Source organism: Eptatretus burgeri, chromosome 10 (genome assembly GCF_056783735.1).
Source record: "Eptatretus burgeri isolate ZD-2024b chromosome 10, Ebu_testis_v1, whole genome shotgun sequence".
NCBI lineage: Eukaryota > Metazoa > Chordata > Myxini > Myxiniformes > Myxinidae > Eptatretus > Eptatretus burgeri.
The window spans coordinates 49,058,589-49,078,622 of NC_140970.1; the positions used below are offsets into that span (position 1 = coordinate 49,058,589).

Genomic DNA, 20,034 nt, shown 5'->3' on the forward strand with positions numbered 1-20,034 from the left:
GTGCACTACACAAGCCTGGTACACAACTTTTGGTGGCAGTACTAGTTTGAGGTCCAACTTCAGTGGGACATTGTGATGACCCAGAAGAAGGTGAAAGGAACCGGTTTTACCTTTCCAACCAGGTGTGTAGCAAACCTTTTCACAGACATGGAAAGAGAAAACTGGGGGCTTGCAGCCGATTCCCAGACAAATCGTCCCCGATTACCTCTCAGCCTTCAATTTTGGGGAAAATAGTGTGCTCTGTGCCAAAAATGCGTGCAGAAGATGCAGGAGAGCACAAGCAGTTCAAGTACGTGAGGAAGCCGCTCCTAATGGAGTGAATATTGGTCATGACGAGATAGTCAATGGCAAAGCTTCATTGGGGTCTCCGCGTTAAGGGGGGGGGGGAGAAAAAAAAAGACTGCAATCTCAAAGCAGTACGCAAATAATGTGAAGTGGGTCGTTTCCTTCACCTGCACAAGGAATCCCAATGTGCTGCTCACTGATTACGTAAGCATGCTGACCAAGGTTGCTGACATGATTAGTGCAAAGGAGTTGTAGCAGTAAAAAAAGAGGGTCACATAGTGGATACAAATAATTAGTTTCAGTTACCCTGTTGTGAAAACCGATTACGTCTTCCATAGTATATCCCAGTATAACATCGCCACAATGACAACCCACAGCTTCAACAAGGAATATCTCCAAACTTAGTTATTGTGGGCTTACTCTGGTTGTAGGCAACAATAAAAAAGGAAGTACAGTATGTCGTCGACTTACGACCACGACCACTTTACAACCAGACTGCTCCGCGTCTCCGCCCACTCAGACTGCTCAGTTTCCACCCCAGCGCCCTCCATTGCTCGAGTGTTAGCGTGGTCTCGGTAAAATTTTAACTTCAAACCCCAAATATGTCTACCAAGAGGAAATTATCTTCTACTCCTCAACCTGCCAAGAAGGAAAGAAAGGCCATTGATCTCGCCACGTAAATGCAGGTGATCAAACAGTACGAAGGAGGAAAGAAAGTGAATGCGATCGCACGTGATCTTAAGTTATCACACTCTACTGTGTCGACGATTTTGAAAGACAAAGAAAGGATTTGTGAAGCTGTGAAAGGTTCTGCACCCATGCAATCGACAATTATAACAATAACAACGCAACGGACCGGGCCCTCCACGAAATGGAGAAATTGCAAATATTAAAACAATGTATGGTTTTGCTAATATTAAACCAATTGTACTGTAGTAGTGCAGTGTTTGACTTGAACAAAGAAAATGTTAATAAAATATGACTTACAGATGATTATTATATCATTATACAGTATAATATACATACGGTAATTTTTGAATAGGCCTATATACTATAAATAAAGGTAAAATAAAGGATGGCCGACTTACGACCAAATCGACTTACGACTGGTCGGTCGGAACCGATTGTGGTCGTAAGTCGACGACTTACTGTATAACAATGGCCTTGCTGACACCGAATCCACTCATTTCTTTCAATAGAGGCTTCGGGATTCCCAAAGGCAGTGTCATGGGCCCATTCAGTTTCTAATAGATTGATGACCTCCAATGCTCTGCAAAAACACCCTTTTCCTCTTCGCAGATTATTCCACATGATGCAGTTCAAGACCACATCCCACAAACAAACTGGCAGCAGCGGCGTTCCCCTCCCTGATGATGTGGAAATAATCCGATTCTGGTCAAACTTGAAGCAAGTCGTTCAAGTCAAGCAAATCTCACCCCATCGCTACAGAGGAATAGTCAACCGAATACACTTATCTATTTTCACAATCAACCAATGAAAGATATCCAGTCTCTTTAACTTCTGGGCCTCACCATCAGCTATGAGCTCTCTTGGCCAGACCATATAATCAAAGTTGCAAGACTCAAAAATCAGCCGCAGACCAGGATGGACGGGGGAAATCTTACATCATGCAAAGCCCTTTCTTGGTAAATTTGAACTTAACTGACAAAGCCTCTGTCGATAGCCTAGTGGAGTAATGCCCTTCTCGATATGGCTTAGTTCCCCAACTTCACATCAGTCTTTCCTGGATGCTGTGGAATCCAAAGTTCTCAACATCATTGTCATCAACCACAATGTAGCAGAAGAAAAGACGTGTTACCCTCTCATCACAGGCAAGTTGGTGGCCCTCTCTGTTTACCACAATCTCTTCAATGGTTTTTGGTTCTATGCTTTCATCCCTCTGGCCATGTGAAGCCCTTACAGGTTGCATGAGTTCTTCCACTGCTCACTGCTGGCTTGAAGAAATGGTGGGAATAATGAGACAACAGCCTTTGGAAGGTGGGTGCTGAGATGGGAGAAGCATGGAACAAAACAGTTAAAGCTGTGTCGTCAGCCTGGATTTTGGAAGTCTAACCAGGAAGGGGGTACTGGAAGAACACATACATCCTGGAGTTTTGGGGGAAGGTCAGAGGAGAGAGGGCAGAGGGAGCCATGTTGGAGAAGAGATTGTAAAAAAAAAAGAGATCACAAACCTGCCTGTGACGTGAGAGTAAGACTGTGCTTCGGCCTCATCACAGGAGATTCCAATAATTTTGATTCTACAGAATCTAGGAGACAGGGATGTGATGCTGGGGCACCAGCCCATTGGGGACAGCAGCACTTCACTGACCTAAGGACAAAGACCTTGTAGATTGTGAGTGTCTAATTTTCCAAGAAACGACTTGGATTGACAGAGGAGGCACAGTTTGCAGCTGGCTTTGCTCTGTAGTGGCCTAGGAAAGGTCATGGCTGATGGTGAGGCCAAGAAGTTCAAGAGAATGAACCTCTTCCAGTGCATGACCAAGGAAATAGGTGGGTTCTGATCTCACTTATAAGCCTGGTGTTGGCTCAGTGGTTAGGGTGGTGGCTTGGGATCCAAGGGTCCCGAGTTCAAGCCTCGTTGCCCACTGAATTACTTCACCAGGGGGTTGACTCAGCCTGCCATCCTTCCGAGGTCGGCAAAATGAGTACCAGCTTGCTGGGAAGATTGAGTCATTCGAGTATCCTGCGTCGGAGTGGCGACCCGTCCAGGATTGTGCCCAATAGCTTAGGAAACTGCTTCGGCAGCACCGACGCTCTGTACAGAGTATAGTTGCAGTGGATGGATGGATGGATGGATGGATGGATGGATGGATGATCTCCCTTGTGGTGATGGAAATGCTGATATTGCCAATATCAACACGCTTGGGCATGCCAAGCATTGCAGTGATGAAGAAGTTACCAATGGAGCTCTTTACAGCTTAACCAATATAAATTTACAGAACAGTGTATTTTAAGTTGTGGTGACAAGTTCGATTTGTAAATTCAACAAGTGTTATAGATTCCTTTTTTAACCATTATCTGTGATTAACAAAAAAACAAACAAACAAACAAAAAACCAATTGGCAATGAAGAAGGAAAAATAAATGGGGAAAACAAGAATGCAGAGAGATAAAAGTTAAACCCACACTTCCTGGTATATCAGGTACACACCTTCAGGGACTGGTGGTCCAGTTCCTTCAATGTTGTTTGGAGCAGGACTCCAAGACTGCCCTTCCTCATCACATTCTTTGGGTTCCCAAACAAACGTGGACACAGGTGATTCCAGGGGTGCTCCACAACCTATTTCAATAGGAACGTCACAACACCAGTGCTCGTCTTCAAGCTCTGTTTTGATGTCTGCAACTGGAGGCCCGGCCATACAAACACCTTCATTGTGATGTGAAGAAGCAAGAGGATCTTCATTTAGCGTGGCTTCTTGAGGTTCGCCGTCTGATGTTTCTTCCCAGCCATTTTCAGCAGCTTTTGAAGGAAAAAGGGGATTTAAAATTATACAAGAAACACAAACTCTCTATGGGGGGGGAGGGTGGGGGGAAAGAGGTCGAGTGTATGAGCATACATTTGTATTCAACTTCCTTTTCACCTCAATTATAAATTTCCACATTCGCTTAGCTTATGTTTTAGACTCGGCCAAGTTATCATCCTCGCTATTACCTCCACTACTGAAGGTGGACAGAGGATACGTTTTCATCCCTATTTGTCTGTGAGCAGGATATCTCAAAACGTTATGGACGGATTTGGATGACGGTGTACAGGTTGTGTGTGCGACAAGGACGAATCGATTCGATTTTGGTGAACATCCGGACCAGCGAATTTCAAAAGTGCTTCTTCATCACTGAGAGATGGGGCTAAAAATGATACATCGCATGACATTTCCAAACGTTGTGGATGGCTTATGACAAAACTTAGTGGATGAGTTGGGTAGATGACAAGAACAAGCCAATTTGATTTTGGTGGAAGTTCTGGATGCAGATCCCACCCATCAGTGAGATACAAAACTCACACAGTTCGGCCAGGAAGGGACGTGCTTTACCTCGTGCCGTTCTAGTTATTATTCTTACGAGAAAAACTCCCACCCTTTGGGTGCAGCCCAGGGGGGGAAATATATTTTGCTCCGTGGCAAATAATCCCCCATCTGTATCAAGGATCAGTAAACCACTTGCACTATGGCACGTGTACAGGCGAAAATTGTAAGTAGTCTTCCCCCATCCACTCACAGGGAGGCAGGGGGTATTTTTTGTGCTCATGAACTGACCCTGAGTGCAACTAACAAATATGCAAAATATTTTATTATGCTGTGTCAGGTCAGGTCAGGAATGGGAGCATGCGCCGGAGTAGCGTGTCGCTGCGTCCACTTTCTGCCGGTACTCCAGGGGCCTCCGTCTGGCCATCTCCCAGGCAGATGCCTGGCCCATCCCCATCTCCTTGAGATGCTGATCAACCTGCTGCAACCATGAGGCATGTGCTCGGCCCATTGGTCTTTTCCCCTGACGAGGCTCCCTTGCTGAGAGAATCTGGTGAGCAGGATCAGAGTCAGAAAAACGAGCCACATGTTCATACAGCCGCAGCAGACGCTCATGGACTATGCAGGTAACAAATCTTATTTGAGTGTCTCTCAGCAACCGCTCGTTGGACACAAAGTCCGACCAGTGATAGCCAAGGATTCTCCGAAGAGACCTGGTACAAAAGGAATTAAGTCTCCATCTCAGATCACTGGCCAGAGTCCAAGTCTCACATCCGAAGAGTAAGACTGGAAGCACCAAGGACCTGAAGACTTGGACTTTCCTCCTCCCGCACAGGTACCGGCAGCGCCGCACCCCATGATCCAGTGAATCCATGACTCCCCAGGCCCGACCCAGACATCTATTGACCTCTGGCTCTCAGCCAGCAGAAACATCAATATCACTGCCAAGGTAAGTGATTCTCTCTGTGACCTCAACATCCTCACCACAAACAGGTACAGACAAGATAGCAGCATCCAAGATGTCATTGAAAGCCTGGATCTTAGTTTTGACCCAGGAAACCCGTAATTCTAACAGCTCCGACTCCTCATTCAGCACCTTGAGGGCCCCCAAAAGGATATCGAGAGTCACCACAAAGATGACTGCATCATCTGCGAAATCAAGGGCAGAGGTCTTGCCATTCCCAAATGATGCACTGCAGCTTGATCTCTGACATCCTCCCCAGAATCCAGTCCATACAAGTGCTGAAAAGCGTGGGGGTCAGTACACACCCCTGATGAACTCCAGTAACAACTGGAAATAAGTCAGAGATGGTACCACCACATCTCACAGCACTCTCAGTTCCAGAGTATAGCTCAGACATCAGATTGATCAGGTTTGGTGGCACCGCACGAAGACCAAGAATATTCCAGAGGGCATCCCGATTCACTGAATCAAACGCTTTACAGATATCAACACAGGCTGCAAGCAGCCCCTGCCGAAAGCCTCGTCTGCGACTGCTCTGGATGCTGGTGCTCAAGCAGATGGTGGTGATCCCAACAACAATTATCCAAGCAAAGACCTTGCCCGGCACTGAGAGCAGTGTTGCCCCTCGGTAGTTGTTGCAGTCCTGGAGATCACCCTTCCCTTTCCAGAGAGGGACAACAAGGCCCCTCTTCCAGTCAGTTGGGATGATGCCTGTGTTCCAGGCAGAGCACAGAACTGCATGCAACAACACGAGTGCAGCATTTCCACCAGTCTTGAGAAGTTCAGTATGGATGCCACAGATCCCTGGAGCTTTACCCCATTTCAACCGGTTTACCACAGACTGTATTTCGACAAATAAAGGTGGATCACGTTCATTGGAGGGTCAGCAATAGGAATAGTAACAACCCTGACATCCAACTCGACAACTGGTGGATCAGCCATGTACAGCCGCTCAAAGTAACCAGCCCAGCGGGCCTTCACTTCGGACTCCTCCACCAAGAGCCCACCACCCTCTGCTCTAAAGTGCCGCACACCGAGGGAAGGGCTTGGACGAATGCAATGTACAAATTCCCCTGTCGGCAGGAGAATCACTTGACTACAGGAGATACTCTACCCCCTCACAGATTCCTCACACATAGGCCTCCTTGTCCACCCTTTGCGTACGAACAGTTTTATGCCTCAGCTCCCTGAACAGCTCAGCTCTGACATTCAGCCTGGACCTGTAACTCTGGTCAATGGTATCCAGTGTCCCTTGAGATAAAATTCTTCTTCGCCCTCCGGTGAGTTCCAAGACATCGACCGGCAACATAAAGGACGGTGGTCTTGAAGACACTTCAGAACTCTTCAGGATCTCCAAAAGTACCCAGACCCCCCAAATCTCCACTCAGCCTATTCGCAAACTCGTCAGCTAGCCTCTCATACTTGAGCTTGCCAAAACCAGCCTTGGTTGGGATGGTACTATTCTCCAAGATTTTAACTGCAACAAGCCTGTAGTCAGTCGTGAGGAAGTGAGCACTTCGGTAGACCCTGCAGTTCTGGATCATCCTCCAGCGACCATCAACGAGGACATGGTCAATCTCCTTTGCCACACCGCCTGCGTTGGAATACCAAATCCAGCAATGAGCCTGTGGGCGCCGAAACCATGAATCGGCCACCCTAAGTCCATGACTTCTTGCAGTCAAGGAACTTAGTGCTATTCTGGTTCACAGTTCCAGACCCATGGGGACAAACACATGTCTTATAACCATCTCCATCAGTTCCAGTCGATGCATTGAAATCGCCCAAGACTAGAAGAGTATCTCGCCTGGGGCACTGATCAACCAGACTCGAGCGTGGTGTAGAATGCATCCTTCACGGTGAAATCACTCGCCACAGTCTGAGCATATACAGAGACCAAGGAAATGACACCCAATGAGTGACGAATCCTTCGTCTCATGATACGCTCGTTGACCGGTGTTACCACAATTATCATTGGAGTCAGCTTATTGGACACAGCTACAGCAACTCCTTGGGCATGGTAACCATCAAAGCCATCAGACCAATAGAAGGTGAAACCACCAGCCATGATCTCACCACCATCCGGTCTCTGAACCTCAGAGAGTGCTGCCATACCGATGTCCAAACACTTGAGCTCAGATGATAACAGACAGGTGATCATCCTCTCTTAAGGCCCGGTCACACCTTGACGTTTTAGCCAACGTATGCCGATTTTTGAATTTTTTTTCTAAAACGCTGGCACACGTTGAATACGTTATGGGTAAGTTTTGATAACATTGAGAGCATGCTGGCATACGTCGTAGTACGTTGCCATACGTTGTTGTACGTTGGCTTTAAACGTTGTACTTTTCGGTTGTCCTCAAATTTTTTCATGCTTGAAATTTCACGACGTATGCCGGCGTATGACTCACACGTTCCGCTACGCTGGCCACAAGTTGTAGGCACGGTCTGCGATCGTTGACAGACGTCAACACATGCTACTTGTAAGTTAATCATAAGTTGAGACACGCCGATGTAATGTTTAGCGTACCCGAAACTTATTTCTAACCTATGATTAACATGTTGTTGGCACGTTACGCGATTGTTGCCACACGTCGACAGACGTTACTTTTAAGTTACTCATAGGCTGAAAGACGTCGGTATAATGGATCGTCCTTGCGTCAGCGTCCGGCCACGGCCAGGACACTTATTTGCAGCATTCTTCAAACTTTTCTTCGGCATGACGAGGATGTTCACACTTCGATGTCTAGCTTGGCTATGATTCCAATTGTCCATCGGCAGCGTCTATTTAAAATAGTCGAGTTTGAGCGTTTTAACACGTTCAGAAGAAACGCTTCAAATTTCCAAACCCCAGCGTCAAAAAAAAACAAAAAAACAACAAAAAAAAAAAACAAAGGCGAGTGACAGCAATTTAAATCGTTCATTGTAAACAATGAAACTAGTTGAGTGGTACCGTTTAAAAGTCGTTGAGTGTAAAAAAATCCAATTGTTGAGCGCAAGCGTCTACTTTCAATCGTGGAGATGCAGCCATTTAAATCGTTGAGTGGCAGCCTATGAACCTACCCGTGGACACGCGGACGCAAGGACGATCCATCATAACCCACACCCTCCCCCTCACACCCACCTACTACTGCCAACATGAACAAACTACTACTACTACTACTAATACTAATACTAATACTAATACTGTTACTGCTGACATGGACATCGACTCAAAAAGGAACTCGAAAACACTGTTGGGTTCCCCTTTTATGAGCAGCATTTTTATATACCAATTCCCAAAACCGCTGGGAACACGTGTTTATATGGCAGTTGTAAGCTAGAAACACATTCATTTTTTTTTTTTTTTTTGTCGACCGGAAGACGTCATTGGAATACGTCTACATACGTCGATGTGTGTTGGGACTACGTAAAGAATTGGTTCAAAGCACGTCAAACATAAGTTAGAAATAAGTTTCGCGTAAAAAAGACATTACTGCGACGTGTTTCGACTTATGAGTAGCTTATAAGTAGCGTTTGTGGACGTGTGGAAGCGTCCACATATCGTGTGTAAAACTTATCCCCATCGCATGCGGAACGTGTGTCATACGCCGAGTACGTCGTAAAATTTTGAACATGTTCAAAATTTCTTGACGTACTCTACTTACTACGACTTATGATAGCGTATTTAGCGTTCTACTCGCGCATACTAAACTTACCCATACCGTATTCGACGTGCCCCAACGTTTTAGACACACTTTTTGTTACGTCGGCATACGCTGGCAAGTTCGCCAAGGTGTGACCGCGATTTTGACCCTTCCATTTCTACGGCAGTTATGATTTGAATCGTTGTGCGTCAGCCTTTTAATAGGCTACGTCACGACATCGTCGGCGATGCGTGCAACGCGCTATGCCTAAGTTAGACTATCGTTGGGCATAGGTTGTGTAGGCCAACAACAGGTTCAGCATTCGTTGGTATAAGTTATCTATAACACAACGAAACGTTCTGTGTAGTTACCAATGCGTTATACATAAGACCAAGTCGCTATGAATACGTCCGAATCTTTTAAAAAAACATCAAAAGTTCAACGTAAGCCAGCGTTTTACATAAATTTTAACACGTTGCCATCGCTGGCTAAAACGTCAAGGTGTGACCGGGCCTTTAGGGATAGGACATTCCAGGCACCTGCCCGAAGGGACCGCCTCAGTTTAACCCAAGGAGACCGCAGTCTGGTGGATGATACATCAGCATTACCCTGACACTACTGCAACCTGACCCGGGAATGTTACCCCGTCATTTTCCTCCTATCAAAGATTTGGGGGTACTGAAGGCTTTTGCCCCAATCCTGTCATCTGGTGAGCTGCCCTGCAGAGGGCAGCTACACAGGAGGTACTCCCACGGAGTGGGTTTTCAGATTTCTTTTTAGTGTTTTTGGAATGTTTTGCGTAATGAAGGGTTTTACGGTGGTTGGAGTGCAAATCCTGCCACCAACCTCCTAATAAAAAGTAACCCAACTGCAGGAGGACGACCGCAGACAAAGTTGGGCACTAGATATGGATGGCTGTTGGCTCACAAGGAGCTCCTCCACCCTTTGACAGGTTTTGTTTTTAATCCTGCTGGGTGTCCATATTCTACACCCTCCTCACCAGGAAGCTTGGTGGGGGAGACGGTTTAGTCCCCGACAACCCGACCATGGAACAGGTTAGTGCAGGTTTACGTGGTACCTGCAGCAAGTCACAGATCTAGTCTGACATGACCTGACCTGACTAACAGGAACACAAACAACATGGATAAACACTATAAAAGGTGTCGTTAGTGGCTGGATTTAGATGCACTTACTCCATTATATATAGATTGGTAATAACATTGTAATCACGCCAACATGATTATGCTTTCATCATTGCACAGAATTTAATAATTTGTGATGAAAACAAATTTTACTTCGCGGTAGGTGTGCGGACCAGCGACTGTCAGCAGATACACTGCCCACGTGCAAGTGTGTCCAATTTTCTCTAAATTTCCCTCAGGTGAGTATTAAACAATGCTGGCAACCATTAGGAATGGGGTTATGCATTGAATAAAGATCACAATTGGGCCGTAAGGGTGTCAGGGGCAATATCGTCTGGCACAATTAAACCATGGCTGGGAGAAATCACACACACGAGGCCTCAAGACACAAGTTATCCATCCATCCCTATGAAGTTCACATATAATATGATAGCCAGAAGAAAAAAAAAACAATCTGACAGGAAAGTGGATCATTCATGTGTAAAGACTGATTTAAGCATATTTATTGGCTATATATCAGGAGCGGGTCCGTTAGTCGGTGGGGTGGCGGTGGGGGGGGGAGGAGGCGTGATAAAAAAAAATGACCGTTTTTACAGCCATTTTTCCCTGCTGTGCAGGGGTTGGCTTTTTCTTGAGGCAATGTTTTATGGCCAGATGCCCTTCCTGACGCCAACCCTGGTCGCCTTTTACGACACACAGGGATATGGTACACCTATTCGAACCGGAGCATACACCGGGACCAGTACACTGGTACTCATTTCACCGACCTCGGAAGGATGACAAGCCGAGTCAACCCCCTGGTGTTAATTCAGCAGCCAACGGGGCTTGAACTCAGGACCCTGGGATCCCAAGCCACCAACCTAACCACTAAGCCAACACCAGGCTTAGGAGGCATGATAACTGAAAGTAATTTGGAGGAAACTAAATGTTAGTGTTAAACAACAGTCGCAATCGTTTAAAAATGTAATCATACATTCGACAGAATTAACCGAATAGTTTGTAGTTTTAATAAATTTCACTTCCGGTCAGTGTGCCTGACGAAACATCGCAATAAGCTATCTATAAAGCTTAACATGGAGTTCATCCAAGGTAAAAAAAAAAGCCCCTTGGGGAGGGGGGGGGTGGGAATTGGAGTCGCTACAATCTCCCTCGTTCCCCAGGAAAGTTTGGTTGAGATTGGATATGTAACAAACGAATGTATCCCTCTTCCATTAGTTTAAGGAATGCATGACACCTTTGCCAGAGGGCTGGGATCTTTCACCCAGATTGTTGCAAACGGAGTGACCTCAAAGCAAGCCTCGGCAATAACAAACCCAGCAAGCTCACGATCCTCCAACTCGTCTTCAATGCAATTGCACATCTCAGAGAGATTAAAATAAATCTCCAAATGGGAGAACTTATCTTTTTGGAAAGGCAGCAGTTAAGGGTTTATTGTGAGCAGTCTGACCATATTCACATTTTTAACCATGCATGATCCCCTAATACATGCCATTATAAAAGGGGTGAAGAAAAGAAAGAGAAGAGGGAGTGGGGGATGGGGTGGGGGAGGGTATGGTCACTTGTGCAATCTAATTAGCAAAGTTAAAGTTCCTCCCTGATGTTCTACTTGCCAACAGCCATTTGCCATCTTGTGTAACCCACCAAGCCACCTTCACATCGTACAAAAGATAACGTGCAAGACAACAGTAACAATGCCTGAAATAACTTGATGTATTTGCATTCTTACGAACCAATCGATCAACATCAGCTCACACGATCCCCATGTCCCATTTCCAGGTTTTTGTCGGCTCACTTCTAAACATATGCACATTTATAGACCCGAACAGCCATGGGAATTGAACATCATCATCTGAAGAAAATTAAGTTGCTCACTTTGATTAAAATCTCTGCATCAGCAGCTGTATATTCATTTCCAAAGTGGGTAATAATGGCTCGATTACGCTGTCAGTAAAAGAAAACAAAAATCCAATGAAACAGCAGCTTCAAAAAAAAAAATATATATATATATATATATATATATATATATATTTTGAAACATGTTCTACTAATGCATTTCCACTCCAGCAATGCACTCCGGGTAACACTCGATTGTTGTACGATCATGATCAAACAAATCCTCATGCTGTATTACTTACCAATGCCATAAACTAGGTCCAAGGGTTGCTCCTCAAGTGCTTCATCCTCTTTGGGCCTCTTGCAAACAAACTCTTGGTCACTTGCTTCTTCATCGGTGCAAAGAAAGTCTGCAAGGGTGCAATTGTAATCCATTCTGTGCACTCAGCTCAAATCAATGCACACATCAAGTACATCTAGTTCAAAGAAGTCTTCATCACCTTCTCTAGTCATAAACAGGCTGGACAACGATTTCACCGTTGCGTTTGCCTTACCCCGACAGAGATCAATGGGGATATGGTCAAATGTATACAAAGTATCAGAATAGGTTTCATTTTTGTTACAAGGTGGCAGAGTAGGGAGATTGGACTGGCATCACAGAGGTTGTGGGTTAATCGTCATCAGAGGGAAGCCATATTACTGGTTCAGATTTAGGATCAACTGAAGGGTTTTTTTTATTCTAAGCTTCTGGAAATAAAGTTTGTTGCAGAGGAATTACCCAATCACTAATGTGTTGCGAGTATATATCAGTGCGGCTTAAGAAGTGAATGACCCATTAACTAAACCAAAGAAGGGAAATAAATAAATAAATAAATAAATGGAAAAACTAAGGAACGAGAGAGGTTCTTAATCTTGTCAGTGATGGCTGAAGAGACTGATACAAGAGAGAAAGGCATAGCTTCAAACATCACAGATTAATGTGGCTCCCATTGGCTGTGCTTCGGCCTGCCGTCAGCGAACATGCCTTACAGTCCATTTATCGCAGGCAGCCTGGGTTCATGCTTTCGGATGCCATTCCCATGTGTCATGTGTTGGTATAATTATTACACTACTCTCGACAGCGTTTAAAAGGATCCTCAAGGCACTTACGAAGGCCACTGGTCAAGTATTTGCCACAAGTTCAGAGTAGAGGACACGCTTGGGGAAAGCAGTTGTCTGACCTTTGCACGATCTGAACATTCCAGTGAAGTTATGCCCTAAAACCTGACATCTTGAGTAGATTTGTGCAAGGACATTACAATCAGGAATTTTGACCTGCCAAAAAATATGAAGGTGATGATGTACCGTCACAGCCAAAAATATTGGCTCCCTTGTACATTTTTCAAATAATGCACCATTTCTTCCAGAACATTGTTGAAATAAAAAATATTTTTGGTATCCACATATTTATTTCTTTGGTTTGCAGTGGAGCAAAACATTAAAAAAGCTGAAGAAATTACAAAATCTTAACTTATTTCACACAGGAATCCTAAAATAGCCTGGACAATATTATTGGCACCTTTTAGAGGTTGGGAAAAATAATGAGATTTCAAGCAGGTGATTCTTCTTTACTTGGAAATTTAACTCATCTGTGGTGAGTTGCAGGTGCCTACAATATAAAAATCACTCATTCAACCAGTTTGAAGATAGAAAAGGAGTCATTCTGCTGTTTTGTGTCAGTGTGTGCACCGCAACGAACATGGAGAAAAGAAAGAAAACCAGAGAATTGTTTGAGGAGGTCAGACACAAGATTGTAGCCAAGCATGGGCAATCTCAAGACGACAAGTCCATCTCTAGAGACCGTGATGTTCCTGTGTCCACCGTACCCAATGTTATCAGGAAGTTTAAGGCCCATGGCACTGCAGTCAACTTTCTGGACGTGGCCGCAAGAGAAAACTTGATAGAAGATTGTTCAAATGGTGGAGAAAGCACCTCGATCAACTGTCAAACAGATTCAAGCTGACCTTCAGATTCAAGGTACAACAGTTTCAACTCGCACCATCCGTCACCAACTCAATGAAAGGGGGTTTTATGGTGGGAGACCCAGGAGGACCCCACGACTGAGAGAGACATAAGAAAGCCCGACTGGAGTTTGCCAAAACACACCTGAACAAGCCAAAATCCTTCTGGGAGAATGTCCTGTGGACAGATGAGTCCAAATTAGAAATTTTTGGTGAAGCACATCATCTCAATGTTTACAGAAAACAAAATGAAGCCGTCAAAGAAAAGAACACCTTTGCTACAGTTAAACATGGAGGAGGTTCAGTGATATTTTGGGATTGCTTTGCTGCCTCTGGCACTGGGTGCCTTGAATGTGTGCATGGCATCATGAAATCAGGACATTACCAAGGCATTTGGGAATGCAATGCTTAACCCAGTGTCAGAAAGCTAAGTCTCCGTCGAAGGTCATGGGTCTTGCAGCAGGACAATGACCCCAAACACACTTCAAAAAGCACCAAGGAATGGTTCAAGACAAAACACTGGACTGTTCTGAAGTGGCCAGCAATGAGTCCAGATCTAAATCCCATTCAACACCTGTGGTGAGATCTGAAAACAGCAGTTAGGAGAAGGCACCCTTCAAATATGGGAGAACTGGATCAGTTTGCACAAGAAGAGTGGGCCAAACTGGTAGTCGAGATGTCGGAAGGTCATTCATGACTATAGGAAGTGCTTGACTGCAGTTATTTTGTCCAAAGGCTGTGATACCAAATGCTAAGTCGAGGGTGTCAATAATTTTGTCAATGCCATTTATTTTTATTTTATGATTTAAAAGGACACTAAGTTCTGAATCAAAAACAAAGGTTCTGTAATATTAACAGTGAAATAAAAAATCGTGGAGACCAAATACTTTTGGAGAAAATTGTGAGTTATTTGAAAAAAGTGCAAGGGTGCCAATATTTTTGGCCATGACTGTAGCTTACACTTGTGATGGGTGGTCCACCTCTCACAGCCATAAAGCAATGAGAGAATGACAGCATTATGAACTTTCCACTTCATGAAAGCTGTATGCCACAGTTGAAGATCCCAACAGAGACAAACATATGCACATGATCACAACTATACACACAGCTAACTCACCAATGACCTTCAGGGATGAGATCATCTGCCTGCCTTGGTCCACATGTGGCAACAGTCCACATCAAGTAGACTCTTAAAAGCCTCAGGGTGAATTGGGGTGAGACACTAAAATTCTGTCTATAAAAAGGCACCGGCATCCACATTAATCTAAACCAGAACAAATAATCGAAAGTACTTTTGTAATATCCACCAATCGCAAAGCAAACACCGAAATTACAACCTGTTCCAGCACTAATGCTTGAGGCAATAGTCGTGTGTGTGTGTGTGTGTGTGTGTGTGTGTGTGTGTGTGTGTGTGTGTGTGTGTGTGTGTGTGTGTGTGTGTGTGTGTGTGTGTGTGTGTGTGTGTGTGTGTGTATTACAAATATTCTACCTTGGGATAGCAAGTGAATTTGAGATGCAAAGCAATAATATGCTGCATATAATTATTTATTTAACTCACCTCTCAGTCCAATCATCCTGTAGATTGCAAAATATGCAAGGCTGTCAACAGTACAGGAATACTATATATATATATATATATATATATATATATATATATATATATATATATATATATACATACACACACACACACACACACACACACACACATATATATATATATATATATATATATATATATATATATATATATATATATATATATATATATATATATATATATATATACACACACACACACACACACACACACACACACACACACACACACACACACACACACACACACACACACACACACACACACACACACACACACACACACACACACACACACACACAGGGTGTGTCTGGAAACTTAAGACACAAGAAGGCTATTTGGGCCACCATGCCGAGCCTTATCTACACCCCTATTTAATTATTCAATGAGTTTGCAATTATTTCTTATGATACAAACCCCAACTTTACCAAAATAATAATAAAGAAATAAACAACAACATATTCCAGCACGATTATCAGGTGTCCACAACCATCTTTGACCATGTTGTGGAACATCAGCCGAGGCCCTTACATTTACTTTTTTTTTTATCTTCTGCACTCACTTTTTCGCCTTTAAATTTGTTTTCTCCGCAACACCTTGAGCGATAGACATGAAACTTTCAAGGTGGGAGCTCCTACTTGTGGATAATTTTATTTGTGACAAAGTTACATGATCATCGTTGGATGGTAAATGCAGCTGGTGTTCCAAAAAGGCTGTTTTCTGTCGGCATGCATTGTGGGGTGTTTCACATGTCAGGAATAAAACGGTCTTGACATCACGGGCCAACCTGTAACAGCAAGATTAACCAATAACTTTATGGGACAACATGTTGTATGTCCCTTGAACAATTATTTTACAAGAATGGAATTTGGCCAGGATACTGGCACACAATGGCTCTTCGTGAGAATGACCCAATATTTTTCAAGAGTGGCACTCGGTACCATCTTTCCACTCTTTCCCAATGCAGATGGGACAGTAATCCACAACCAAAGTGCAGACAGGACAGCTGATTTTATGTCTCCAGTCGATTTGAAGGATAACGTGCTCCAAGATAGTGCCCAATATATGTGAATGGCTTATGTTTCTCTTTATTTTGTTCGGTCGAATCATTTGAAGTCATGAACCCAGACTGTGATGAGTACTTTGTCAACCGAGATATCCCACTACCCCCCTCCTTCCCCACCCCACCCCCCCGGAAGAGAATACTCCAAATAATTGACAACCTCGAAGTGGAATGCGCAAGCCAGCAATATAAGCATCAAGAGAAAATTAGCTTAAAATTCAGACGTTTGCCTCAGCCTCAACCAATCAAAACAAGCAGTCATAGACAGTTACTTACGAAATCGTCAACTTGACCTTTGACCTTGTCCAATAAAAGCTGTCTCTGGAGAAGGTAGCGACGCAAACCAGAAGTTTCTACGATGATTCTGTACAAAACCATCAAAAAATCGAATGATTGACCTCACTGTGACCTTGACCTTTGACCGATTTTGACCAAAATCTAATCAGCGCTAGCCATCACCCTCCTGAATCACATGGTGCAATTTGACATTGGTAGCTTCTTCCGTTCTCGAGTTATCATGCCTACAAACAAACACACAAACACACACACACACACACACAAACAAACAAACAGAGGACGGAAATCATCAATATACTTACGAAATCTTTAGATTTCGTAAGTAATAATCGGACAAGAGAAACTCCCAACGAAAGTGAATTTGAGACGCTGCTTCAAGTCTGGATGTCACAAGCCATTGACTGTCGAAGCAATGTATATATATATATATATATATATATATATATATATATATATATATATATATATATATATATATATATATATATATGCACGAAAACAATCTGGTCGTTGTGCTTCTTGTCTGGGTTAGAAAGGTTCTTTTTATTCTTTTTGGAGGGATGGATGAATGCAAAGATGGAAGGAAGGAAGGACTTATGCCCAAATGTTGAAGTGGCTTCATTGCTTAAAAATTGCAGCCATGATACCATTAAATAGATACAAGAGAACGCCCACAATCAATGTGTTGGAGACAAAATGGAAACAAATGCACGAATGCTGCAAACGGTGGACTCAATTCCATCTTACCCCATGGTGCATTTCCAATTTTCCTTGAGGTAATGACAGCATGCAAGGTGGAGGTTATTAGGTGAGTCAGTGCACAGTTGGGAATCTAAACTAATCATGTGGCAAACGGGACGTGTCAGCCAATGCCTTCGTGCAACGTGCTCATGCTACAAATATACCAACGGGCCGACAATGCGCTCATCAAGCATATGGGCACTGACAAAAGGAAGCCATTTAAATGTTCTTCCAAATGCGTTAAAATTCTCCACGTATGGTATCTGGGTACAATTTCAATCCAAACGATGGAATCAAGTCAGAGGTGCATCATGCACTTTATGCAAGTTAAGTTTAGGTTACGCTGTTTTGGTGACACCATGGCAAATTTGGGCCTCCATCACGATCCCTTGTCTTGCTTCGGACCAATTGGCAGCATTCCAAGAATTTGGGAAAGTGAAAAGAGAGGATCATTGCAGGGTGGGGGGGGGGGACCTTGAAGATTAGATTGTGAACAACAGTTATAATTTGACAGACCATTTTCCAACACCTGGATGTTCAATGGGGATAGGCTTATTAATTTGTACCATGTACATTGTGCAACGTGAGACCGAGAGCACAATGGTTTATGTGGCAAGGAAACCGTGTACCGCCGCCATAAACAAGCAGGAGTTCCAGTCAATCGGTCAACAAGCCAAAGGTCTGAGGCTCCATGACAGCACTTCTTTAATGGAGGTGGCATGTATGCTCTTATTTAAGCATTATAAAAGTTCTGTTAATCTCATCCACTTTCCCAGATTCGTATTGCAACACAACTTTCACTTACACGATCACAACAATAAACTGTTAAAGTCGTATTTGCAGTCAGGTCATTTGGCGATATACCACAAAGTAAGTACCTATGAATTAAACACACATGGATTTGCACTGGAGCATCAGATTCACTCCATTATGATGATGTTGGCAATCATTTGAATGCTCGTAGTCTGTGTGATGCTGGCAGGATGGCCTAGAGGTACGTACACTTGCCTCGAAAGTCATCAACTGGGTTTGAATCTCACCCAGCTATAAACTGCCATCTTGGTGTTTCACAGGCAGGGCGATTCATCAACGTGTGTACCGTCCCTCAAAAGGATGTTAAACCGGGCGTCCCCTTTGCCCGCATTAGCTGGTGGACAAGAAAGATCTCCACAGTGTCCTTTGTGAATAGTAGGCAAGCTATCGCTGGCAGCATGAACAAATTACTCTGCTGGGAGGGCAATGGCAAACCACCCAGTATAACCCTTACCAATAAACTCCTTTGGCAGCACTAACTCTGCAACAAAGTATGGTACATGAGAATCGGAGTCAGTCTGCGTGATGAAGAGTATAAGCATCCACACTTTCACACACCAGCAAACCTTAGAGGTGCAGTGTAGTATCATGTACCATGCTGCTGAAGATGATATCTTCTCTCCCCCTGCCTCCACAAAATATTTTTCAGCAGTGAAGCCGCTTCAATATTTGGATATGTCTTTCCTTCCATCCGTTCATCAAAAATGAAGGAGAGAACCTCTCACTCACCGTGTTAAATTCGAAAGAGTTCTAAAGGATAAATTTAAATGGTATTCCAAAGGGTGATTCCAAAGGGCGAGTCAAAAGGGTTAGTCTAAAGGGTTTCGGTTGTTTCGAGGCTTTGCCTATCAAATAATATAAAACTAAGTTCATGGCCGTGGGTCATAAGTGCTGCCCATTCTTCAGCCGTCCAGAAATCACCACTATATTTTTCTCTCCACGTAGCTGATTGTTTTAATGGCCTCATGTACATTTGAAGACTGAACAACGCATCTTCTATTATTAAATGAAGATACCATTTTTTTGAGGGGGGGGAAAAAAAAAGGTAACATTTTGATTACAGTTAAGAAGAAGAAAAAGAAGAAAAAGAAGAAAAAGAAGAAAAAGAAGAAAAAGAAGAAAAAGAAGAAAAAGAAGAAAAAGAAGAAAAAGAAGAAGAAAGAAGAAGAAAAAGAAGAAAAAGAAGAAAAAGAAGAAAAAGAAGAAAAAGAAGAAAAAGAAGAAAAAGAAGAAAAAGAAGAAAAAGAAGAAAAAGAAGAAAAAGAAGAAAAAGAAGAAAAAGAAGAAGAAGAAGAAGAAGAAGAAGAAGAAGAAGAAGAAGAAGAAAAAGATATCATGCAAGCATGGCAGTCGTTTCATGAGAGGCATCTCACTGTTGCTTAATCTAACATATAAAGCTGAATTTGTGTGTGGGTGGATGTGTGGGTCTGAACAAGGTGCGTTTTCATTACAACGAAAATACTCATAAATATTTGAAGTGTTTAATATTTTTTTTTTTGAAGAAGTCCTTTTGTCAGTGTTTTGTATGTACTGTATGCTGTTCATATGTCCAGTGGTGTGTTGTTACCGAGCAGTCATCTCGCACTTGCCAAGCCAGCCATTCCTTATCAACGGTTTCCTATGGAATGCTTGCTCGAGTGCTTAAGACACTTGGCAAGCACTCCACAAGAAACTTGGTAACTGAACACACT

The 20,034-nt window shown here is 43.5% G+C and overlaps 1 protein-coding gene across 3 annotated transcripts in view; it reads right to left on the reverse strand.

Moving 5' to 3' along the window:
* Window positions 1-20,034, reverse strand: part of BEND7 (BEN domain containing 7) — a 69,668-nt gene that overhangs the window by 25,207 nt on the left and 24,427 nt on the right. For 2 of the 3 annotated variants that reach the window (XM_085898232.1, XM_085898231.1), the window contains exons 2-3: window positions 12,132-12,239; window positions 3,457-3,765 (exon numbers count right to left, since the gene is read on the reverse strand). In XM_085898232.1, the coding sequence (XP_085754358.1) occupies window positions 3,457-3,765; window positions 12,132-12,239 (417 nt within the window). The remainder of the gene's footprint in view (window positions 1-3,456; window positions 3,766-12,131; window positions 12,240-20,034) is intronic. The other variant, XM_085898233.1, reaches the window with a different exon arrangement.